The following is a 10,354-nucleotide window of genomic DNA, read 5'->3' on the forward strand; positions in this document are numbered from 1 at the left end:
CTGAATAATTGTTCTTTTAGTTTGTAGATTTCTTAGCCATTTTCAACGTGGGAATGTTCTCCACGTTCTCTGGTCTTGTCCTTTTGGTAGAGTTGTCAACCATTTCAACATGTAGCGACAGCTTCCATGTTTTCTGGTCTATTGTACATTTTGTCAGAAGTTTTATACTTTTAGCAGAACAGGAGGCGTTCAATGACACCGTGTAATGTCTGTGCTCACGGGGGCGTTCCGTGTAATGTCTGTGCTCACGGGGCGGTTCCGTGTAATGTCTGTGCTCACGGGGGCGTTCCGTGTAATGTCTGTGCTCACGGGGGCGTTCCGTGTAATGTCTGTGCTCACTGGGGCGTTCCGTGTAATGTCTGTGCTCACGGGGCGTTCCGTGTAATGTCTGCTCACTGGGGCGTTCCGTGTAATGTCTGTGCTCACTGGGGCGTTCCGTGTCATGTCTGTGCTCACGGGGGCGTTCCGTGTCATGTCTGTGCTCACGGGGCGTTCCGTGTCATGTCTGTGCTCACGGGGGCGTTCCGTGTCATGTCTGTGCTCACGGGGGCGTTCCGTGTCATGTCTGTGCTCACGGGGGCGTTCCGTGTCATGTCTGTGCTCACGGGGGCGTTCCGTGTCATGTCTGTGCTCACGGGGGCGTGGCCACTGACTGATCCTAAGTTACTATGAAAAACGATTCTCATTTAGAAGACTAACATCACGTTGTCTTTCCAAAAGTATTTTTATGCTTAATCATTTATTTTATACAACATTCAGATGCTAACCCCATATTTGAGAAGTGTATACAAACAAAAAAAGTTGTCTCTCCTGTCCTTCATGAGGTCACCAGATGAAACAAACTCGACGTGACTTAAGTGTCCACTGACCATTCCAACTGCTTGGAATACAGAAATACTGTTCAATTATTAAACCTTTAGATGGCCAAGTGTCTCTGTGTTCCACAGTCACATTCCACAGTCACATACATGGCTATATACAAGGAGTACCAGTACTAAGTCAATGTGCAGGGGTATGAGGTAAATATGTACATATAGGTAGGGATACAGTGACTAGGCAACCAGATTAAACAGTAACAGCAGCGTATGTGATGAGTCAAAATGTTGGCCTTCATGATCAATGCAAATAGTTAAACAATAGATACCCGGACTAACTAGTTAGCAGTATTATGGCTTGGTGGTAGAAGCTGTTCAGGGTCCTGTTGGTTCCAGACTTGGTGCATCGGTACTGCTTGCCGTGCGGTAGCGAAGAGAACCGTCTATGACTTGGGTGGCTGGAGTTTATGACCATTTTTAGGGCCTTCCTCTGACAACGCCCTGTGTAAAGTGTATATAGGGCCTTGCAGTTGGATGCCAAGCAGTTACCATACCAAGCGGTGATGCAGCCGGTCAAGATGCTCTCAATGGTGCAGCTGTAGAACTTTTTGAGGATCTGAGGGCCCATACAAAATATTTTCTTGATGTGTGTACGATGATAATTCCTAAGTGATATGGGCACCGAACTTGAAGCTCTCGTCCTGCTCCACTACAGCCCCGTTCGGTGTGGATGGGGGCGTGCTCGGCCCTCCTTTTCCTGTAGTCCACGATCAGCCCCTTGGTCTTGCTGACGTAGAGAAAAAGGTTGTTGTCCTGACATCACACTGCCAGGTGTCTGACGACCTCCCTATAGGCTCTCGTCGTCGATCGGACCAGCAAACTTAATAATGTTGTTGGTGTTGTCCACGGCCACGCAGTTGTGGGTGAAGAGGGAGTACAGGAGGGGACTGAGCACCCGAGTGGCCCACGTGTTGAGGGTCATCATGGCGGATGTGTTGCTTACACTCAGGGCCTGGGGGTGGCTCGTCAGGAAGTCGAGGATCCAGTTGCAGAGGCAGGTGTTTAGTCCCAGGAACCTTAGCTTAGTAATGAGCTTGGAAGGAACTATAGTGTTGAACGCTGAGCTGTAGTCAATGAACAGCATTCTCACGTCAGTGTCCCTCTTGTCCAGGTGGGAAAGGGCAGTGTGGAGTGCAATAGATATTGCGTCATCTGTTGATCTGTTGGGGCGGTATACGAATTGGAGTGGGCCGAGGGTGTCCGGGATGATGGATTTGATGTGAGCCATGTCAGCCTTTCAAATAATTTCAGCGCTACATGTGTAAGTGTTACGGGGTGGTAATCATTTATAGGTTACTTTGGTGTTCATGGGCACAGGGACGATGGTGGTCTGCTAGAAACATGTAGGTATTACAGACGGGGTCAGAAAGAGGTTTGATAATGTCACTTTAGACCCTTGTCAGCTGGTCAGCGCATGCTCTGGGTATGAGTCCTGTTAATCCGTCTGGCCATGCGGCCTTGTGAATGTTACCCTGTTTTAAAGATCCTCTACGGTGAGCGAGATCAGTCATCCGGAACAGCTGCTGCTCTCATGCATGGTACAGTGTTGCTTGCCTCGAAGCGAGCATAATAGGAATTTTGATCGTCTGGAAGGCTCGCGTCACTGGGCAGCTCGTGGCTGTTTCCCTTTGTAATCCATGATGGTTTGCAAAACCGGACACACCTGATTTGCATCAGAAACGGCGTAGTAGGATTCGATCTTTGTCCTGCAGTGATGTTTTGACTGTTTGATGGCTTGTCGGATGTCGTAACAGGATTTCTTATTCGTGTCCCGCTCCTTGAAAGCAGCAGCTCTATCCTTCAGCTCAGTGTTGATGTTGCCTGTAATCCATGGCTTCTACTAACTTACTATTACTACTACTGCTACTTCTACTAACTTACTAGTACTACCACCACCATGCAGAATTGGTCAGGAGCTCATAAAGGTGCCAGCTGTCCATCTCTACAGCGCCATCTTTAATGCTTGTTCTCATGCCTGTATTCCTGTGGGGATCAGGCGCCCGAAACATCTGGTTGTGGGTTCGATTTCCACGGGGGACCAGTATTGAATTTGTATGCACTCACTACTGTGGTGGCTGTGGATAAGAGTCTGCTCAATGACTAAAATGTGAATGTGTTGTGATGCCTGTGTTGTGAACTTTTAGGGTGAAGTGTTCAAGACACGAGGTGGAGGACAGGCGGTCCAGTTCACTGATATAGAAACTCTGAGACAGGAGCTCCCCACTGGGCCAAGGTAGGTGTCCTGTCTACTGCCATTTTATGGCTGCTAACTTAGTACTACATAGACTGAGACAGGAGCTCCCCACTGGGCCAAGGTAGGTGTCCTGTCTACTGCCATTTTATGGCTGCTAACTTAGTACTACATAGACTGAGACAGGAGCTCCCCACTGGGCCAAGGTAGGTGTCCTGTCTACTGCTAACTTAGTACTGCTATTAGTACCACTGTTACTGCTAACTTGCTGCTACTAGTACCACTGTTATTGCTAACGTAGTACTGCTACTAGTACCACTGTTACTGCTAACTTGCTGCTACTAGTACCACTGTTATTGCTAACTTAGTGCTGCTACTAGTACCACTGTTACTGCTAACGTAGTACTGCTACTAGTACCACTGTTACTGCTAACTTGCTGCTACTAGTACCACTGTTACTGCTAACGTAGTACTGCTACTAGTACTACTGTTACTACTAACGTAGTACTGCTACTAGTACCACTGTTACTGCTAACGTAGTACTGCTACTAGTACCACTGTTACTGCTAACTTACTCAATACATTCATACATCACATGTTTCGCGAGTTGAATTAAAATACTCCAGAAATGTTCCATACGCACAAAAGCTTATTTCTCTCAGATTTTGTGCCAAAATGTGTTTCACATCCCAGTTAGTGAGCATTTCTCCTTCACCAAGATAATCCATCCACCTGACAGGTGTGTCATAGCAAGAAGCTGATTAAACAGCATGATCACTACACAGGTGCACCTTCTGCTGGGGACAATAGAAGGCCACTCTAAAATGTGCAGTTGTCACACAACACCATGCCACATGTCTTGAGGGAGTGTGTAATTGGCATGCTGACTGCAGGAATATCCACCAGAGTTGTTGCCAGAGAATTTAATGTTTAATTTCTCTAACATAAGCTGCCTCAACGTCATTTTAGAGAATTTGGCAGTACGTCCTACCGGCCTTACAACCGCAGACCATGTGTAACCACGGCAGCCCATGACCTCCACATCCGTCTTCTTCACCTGCGGGATGGTCTGAGACCAGCCACCCGGACAGCTGATGAAACTGGGTTTGCACAACCAAAGAATTTCTGCACAAACTGTCAAACCTTTTCAGTGAAGTTCATCTGTATGTGCATCGTCCTCACCAGGGTCTTGACCTGCTCCTCACGGATCAATCCCACTTTTAACTGCACCGGGCAGATGGCAGACGGCGTGTATGGAGTTATGTGGGCAAGCGGTTTGCTGATGTCAACATTGTGACCATGGTGGGGTTATGGTCACAATGTTGACATAGGGTTATGGTATGGGCAGGCATAAGCTACGGACAATGAACACAATTACATTGTATTGATTTGAATGCATAGATCCCGTGATGAGATCCTGAGGCCCATTGTCGTGCCATCCGCCTCATCACCTCATGTCTCAGCATGATAATGCACGGCCCCATGTCGCAGGGGCCATGCATTAAAGTTCTTCCATGGCCTGCATATACACACCAGGCATGCCATCCGTTGAGCATGTTTGGGATGCTCTGGATCGACGTGTACGACAGCGTGTTCCAGTTCCCGCCAACATCCAGCTACTTCGCACAGCCATTGAAGATGAACAACAGCCTGATCAGCTCTATGCGAAAGATGTGTTGACTGCATGAGACAAATGGTGGTCACACCAAATGCTGACTGGTTTGCTCAACTTTTTTTTTTTTGGGGGGGGGGGGGGATCTGTGACCAACAGATTCATATCTGTATTCCCAGTCATGTTAAATCCATAGATTAGGGCCTAATTAATTTAATTAACGGATTTCCTTATATGAACTATCTCAGCCAAATATTTTAAATTGTTCCATGTTGCGTTTATTTTTGTTCATTCGTGGAGTGCATTCGGAAAGTATTCAGACCCCTTCGATAGGGTGCAGCGGTATTCTAAAATGGATTAAATAGTTTTTTCCCCCTCATCAATTTATACACAATACCACATGACAAAATGTAAAGCAAAAACAGGTTTATTAGAAACTGAAATCACGTTTACATAAGTATTCAGACGCTGCCCATCCAACCTGACAGAGCTTGAGGCTCTGCAGAGAAGAAACTCCCCAAATACAGGTGTTGCCAAGCTTGTAGCGTCATACCTGAGACCTGAGGCTGTAATCGCTGCCCAAGGCGCTTCAACAACGTACTGTCTGATACTTATGTTATTTCAGTTTTTACAAATGTGCAAACACTTCTAAAAATGTCTAATCTTGAATCCCATAAGAATAGTTTTGTGAATCTTCGATCAGAACGATAAGGTGAAGATCATTGCTTTTGTATCGTCTGATGTCAAACACTCGCTGTGTTCCTCCGTTCAGCCGCAAGAGGAGGTCGTCAGAGGGCAACACTGCCCAGGGGGGCGACCGACTGGAGGGAGACTGGACAGATGTGGAGACCAGGGTAAGAGACTCACTCCCTACACTGGCTACTGTACAGTTTGTCTGGTCCCAGGGCCGTTTTTTGCAGTACAAGCCCGAGTGTTACGAAACCCATAACAAGCCTACTGATTTTGCTGCACTCACTGGTCTGGAACCTGAATCATTATGTCTAGGGGTCCTAGGCCTTGTTGACTGGTCTGGAACCTGAATCATTATGTCTAGGGGTCCTAGGCCTTGTTGACTGGTCTGGAACCTGAATCATTATGTCTAGGGGTCCTAGGCCTTGTTGACTGGTCTGGAACCTGAATCATTATGTCTAGGGGTCCTAGGCCTTGTTGACTGGTCTGGAACCTGAATGAATGTGTGCATTTATGTAAGAAATCAGTGTATGTGCCTCGATGTCGAATATATATTTACTCAGGGAGACGGCAACATTACCTTGGTCCAGGTCCATCTTTGTCTCTGACCTCTTGGTCTTCCAAGCAAATGAGTATTTGTAAAGATGGTATGCCCCGCCCCACATGTACAAAAAGGAAAAATGGCAAAGGCATCCCCAAACTGAACCAAAGGAAAAGCCTCGCTGCTTACCAGCTGGGACCCTGAGCTGTGGTCATCAACCAGGCTCATCAACTGGACAAGGTTTCTGCTGCCCCTGGGGGATGGAGTGTGGAACTGTATCCTGAGTTAAGCAATTAACATCCCATCATGCTTAGGGTCATGTATAAAATGCTGGGAGGCCATTATTTTGACTACCATGGCTATAGCATGACAAAGCCCCCGTCCACAGGGCAGTCTGTCACCAGATCTCAACCCAATAGAACACATTATTGGACATTCTGGAGTGGCTCCCAAGACCAGTTTTCCACCACCACCATCAAAACGCCAAATGATGTGGAAGAATGGTGTCGCATCCCTCCAACAGAGTTTCAGACACTTGTAGAATCTATGCCAAGGTTCATTGAAGCTGTTCTTGCTCGTGGTGGCTCAACGCCCCCCATTTAAGACACTTGATGTTAAAACATTTCTGATCAGTTAACCATTCTAGAAGCGTCCACATTGTGTGTGTTCTATGTTCCAGTGTTCTATGGCTGTGGAGATGAGGGCTGGATCTAACCTGGGTCCAGGCTACCAGCACCATGGACATCAGAAGTAAGTATCATTTATTCCATAGGTTTTATTCAACATGCGTCTGTGTGAACTTTTGGGACACTTTTCAAGGTTTCTAAATGAATACATGAGTGTACAAAACATCAGGAACACCTGCTCTTTCCATGAGACTGACCAGGTGAAGGCTATGATCCCTTATTGATGTCACCTGTTAAATCCACTTCAATCAGTGTAGATGAAGGGGAAGAGACGGGTTAAAGAAGGATTCTTCAGCCTTGAGGCAATTGAGACATGGATTGTGTATTTGTGCAATTCAGAGGGTGAATGGGCAAGACGAGACATTTCAGTGCCTTTGAACGGGGTATGGTAGTGGGTGCCAGGTGCACCGGTTTGTGTCAAGGACGGCAGCGCTGCTGGGTTTTTCACACTCAACAGTTTCCTGTGTGTATCAAGAATGGTCCACCACACAAAGGACCTCCAGCCATCTTGAAACAACTGTGGGAAGCATTGGAGTCAACATGGGCCAGGATCCCTGTGGAACGTTTTCAACGCCTTGTAGAGTCCATGCCCCCAAAGAATTGAGTCTGTTCTGAGGGGGGAAAGGGTTGGAACTGTGTTGTACACTCTGGAAGCATTGGACTCAACATTGACCAGTGGAACCTTGTAGAGTCCATGCTCTGACAAGTTGAGGTTGTTCTAAGGGAAAAGTGTGGAGGGGAGGTGCAACTCAATATTAGGAGATGCTCCCATGTTTGGTATGTTCAGCGTATTAGGAAGATGTGTTTCTAAAGTGAGTAACTTAAGTTTTTGTGTTTGTTTTTTTTAGACGCAGAAAGCCCTGAAGATCCTGTCTGGGCTGCTACATACACCCCCCCCCCCCTGTCCTCTGTCCTCACCCCTCCCTCCTCCTCTGTCCTCACCCCTCCCTCCTCTGTCCCTCCCTCCTCACCTCCACGCGGCTGGTGTGCAATAATAGCTAACACTCTGGAAACTTTTTATTTTTAATCTTTAGCCTTAGTAACAACTATTTAAACATTTCCTATTGCTTTTTTATATATGAAAAACAGTGTGTATATACACTACCGTTAAAAAGTTCGGGGTCACTTAGAAATGTCCTTGTTTTTAAAAAGTCTGTTAAAATAACATCATTGATCAGACTTACAGTGTAGATATTGTTAATGTTGTAAATGACTGTTGTGGCTGGAAACGGCTGATTTTGAATTGAATATCTACATAGGAGCACAGAGGCCCATTACCAGCAACCATCACTCCTGTGTTCAAATGGCACGTTGTGTTAGCTAATCCAAGCTTATCATTTTAAAAGGCTATTGATCACCATTTTGCAATTATATTGTCATAGTTGAAAACTGTTGTGCTGTTTAAAAGAAGGAATAAAACTGGTCTTCTTTAGACTAGTTGAGTGTCTGGAGCATCAGCATTTGGGTTTGATTACAGGATCAAAATGGCCAGAAACGAAGCAGTTTCTTCTGAAACTCGTCAGTCTATTCTTGTTCTGAGAAATGAAGGCTATTCCATGCGAGAAAGATTTCATACAACTCTGTGTATTACTCCTTTCACAGAACAGCGCAAACTGTCAATAACCAGAATAGAAAGTGGGAGGCCCCGGTGCACAACTGGGCCTCTGTACCCCTACGTAGATATTCCTTTTCAAAATCAGCCGTTTTCAGCTACAAAAGTCATTTACAACATTAACAATGTCTACACCTTATTTCTGATCAACTTTATATTTTAATGGACAAAAAGTGCTTTTTTTTTTTTTAAGGACATTTTCAAGTGACCCCCAACTTTTGTACAGTAGTGTGTGTGTGTATATATACATCAACTTATTTTGTAAAATATTTAATATTTTGGTGTGTGGTGTGGTCACATATAAAGCCAGTATTAACTGAATGCATCATGATTCAGCCAAAGATAGACCGCTGTGGTTCATAACGAACTGGGCCTGTTGACAATATAAGAATAGTTCAATGTTTTCAGATTGACTTTAGGTTTTTTTTTCAGGGTAGTTGTATTTTGTTAGGTGGCACATAGGCAAGTCAGTGAAGAGTAGCCTGGTTTCAGATCCGTTTGTACTGTGTTGCTAAATACTATAGTTATTGTGGCGTGACAATGAGCACAGGAGTTGACAAGACGACACAGATCTGAGACCAGGCTAATGTCGGAATACATTTTGTTCAGTGAAATATTTTCTCTGCTGATTTTCTGTCTGTTTGAAACTAAGTTCAAGTCTTCAGTCATGTTCACTTTAGTTTTGAATCAGCTGGTATATTATATTTTTCATATTTCTCTGGTTGTTTTGTAAAGCTATTTTATTCTGGTTTGAACTAAACTGATCTCCACAGCTTTCATTGTAAAAGTAGTTTAGGAATTAAATTCCTTTCAAAACACCTTTTTGTGTAATTATTTTTTATATGGAATGAGTTTTGCACATGAAGTGTTAACTTAGATCATCAGCTGTTTTATGGTACACAATTCTAAAGCCCTTCTGTATAAGAGCATCTGTTAAGTGACAAATGTAAAAAGTATAAATGGCTGGACTGGATATTATAAGAATGACTGTAATTTACTGTAGATCAGCTGTTCTCTTCCTGAACTAAGAATGCACTGGAGGGAAAAGTTAAGAAATATATAAATATTAGGGCGAACAATGTTGGCGTGTCATTGACTATTATACAGGAGAATAGTGTGTGTGTCTATCTATATCCCAGATTTACCACGAGAATGTATCTATTTTTAGTTGTCTATTTACCACCACAAACCGATGCACTAAGAGGCCGTAAGCAAACATGAAAATGCACATTCAGAGGCGGGTCTCCTAGTGGCAGGGGACTTTAAGCAGGGAAACTGACATCTGTTTGACCTCATTTCTACCAGCATGTTAAATGTGCAACCAGAGGGGGGAAAAACTCTAGACCACCTTTACTCCAATCACATACGTGTAGATGACCTCCATTTGGCAAGTCTGACCATAATGCTATCCTGATTCCTGCTTACAAGCAAAAACTAAAGCAGGAAGTACCAGTGACTCACTCAATACGGAAGTGGTCAGATGACTGCTATGCTACAGGACTGTTTTGCTAGCACAGACTGGAATGTTCTGAGATTCCTCCGATGGCATTGAGGAGTACACCACATCAGTCACTGGCTTCATCAATAAGTGTATCAAGGACGTCGTCCCCACAGTGACTGTACGTACATACCAGAACCAATGGATTACAGGCAACATCCGCTCTGAGTTAAAGGGTAGAGCTGCCGCTTTCAAGGAGCGGGACTCTAACCCGGACCCTTATAAGAAATCCTGCTATGACCTCAGATGAACCATCAAACAGGACTAAGATTGATATCAAATGTATTTATATAGCCCTTCGTACATCAGCTGATATCTCAAAGTGCTGTACAGAAACTCAGCCTAAAACCCCAAACAGCAAGCAATGCAGGTGTAGAAGCACGGTGGTTAGGAAAAACTCCCTAGAAAGGCCAAAACCCAGGGAGGCACCAGGTTATGTGGGGTGGCCAGTCCTCTTCTGGCTGTGCCAGGTGGAGATTATAACAGAACATGGCCAAGATGTTCAAATGTTCATAAATGACCAGCATGGTCGAATAATAATAAGGCAGAACAGTTGAAACTGAAGCAGCAGCATGGCCAGGTGGACTGGAGACAGCAAGGAGTCATCATGTCAGGTAGTCCTGGGGCATGGTCCTAGGGCTCAGGTCCT

The 10,354-nt window shown here is 45.0% G+C and overlaps 1 protein-coding gene across 2 annotated transcripts in view; it reads left to right on the top strand.

Annotated features, from left to right (window-relative positions):
* Positions 1-7,768, top strand: part of kif23 (kinesin family member 23) — a 37,772-nt gene extending 30,004 nt beyond the window's left edge. For both annotated transcript variants that reach the window (XM_064929097.1, XM_064929098.1), the window contains 4 exons: positions 3,020-3,108; positions 5,451-5,532; positions 6,589-6,659; positions 7,444-7,768. In XM_064929097.1, the coding sequence (XP_064785169.1) occupies positions 3,020-3,108; positions 5,451-5,532; positions 6,589-6,659; positions 7,444-7,459 (258 nt within the window). In that variant the 3' untranslated portion in view covers positions 7,460-7,768. The remainder of the gene's footprint in view (positions 1-3,019; positions 3,109-5,450; positions 5,533-6,588; positions 6,660-7,443) is intronic.
* The last annotated feature ends 2,586 nt before the right edge of the window (positions 7,769-10,354 follow it).

Source organism: Oncorhynchus masou, chromosome 22 (assembly GCF_036934945.1).
Source record: "Oncorhynchus masou masou isolate Uvic2021 chromosome 22, UVic_Omas_1.1, whole genome shotgun sequence".
Taxonomy (NCBI): domain Eukaryota; kingdom Metazoa; phylum Chordata; class Actinopteri; order Salmoniformes; family Salmonidae; genus Oncorhynchus; species Oncorhynchus masou.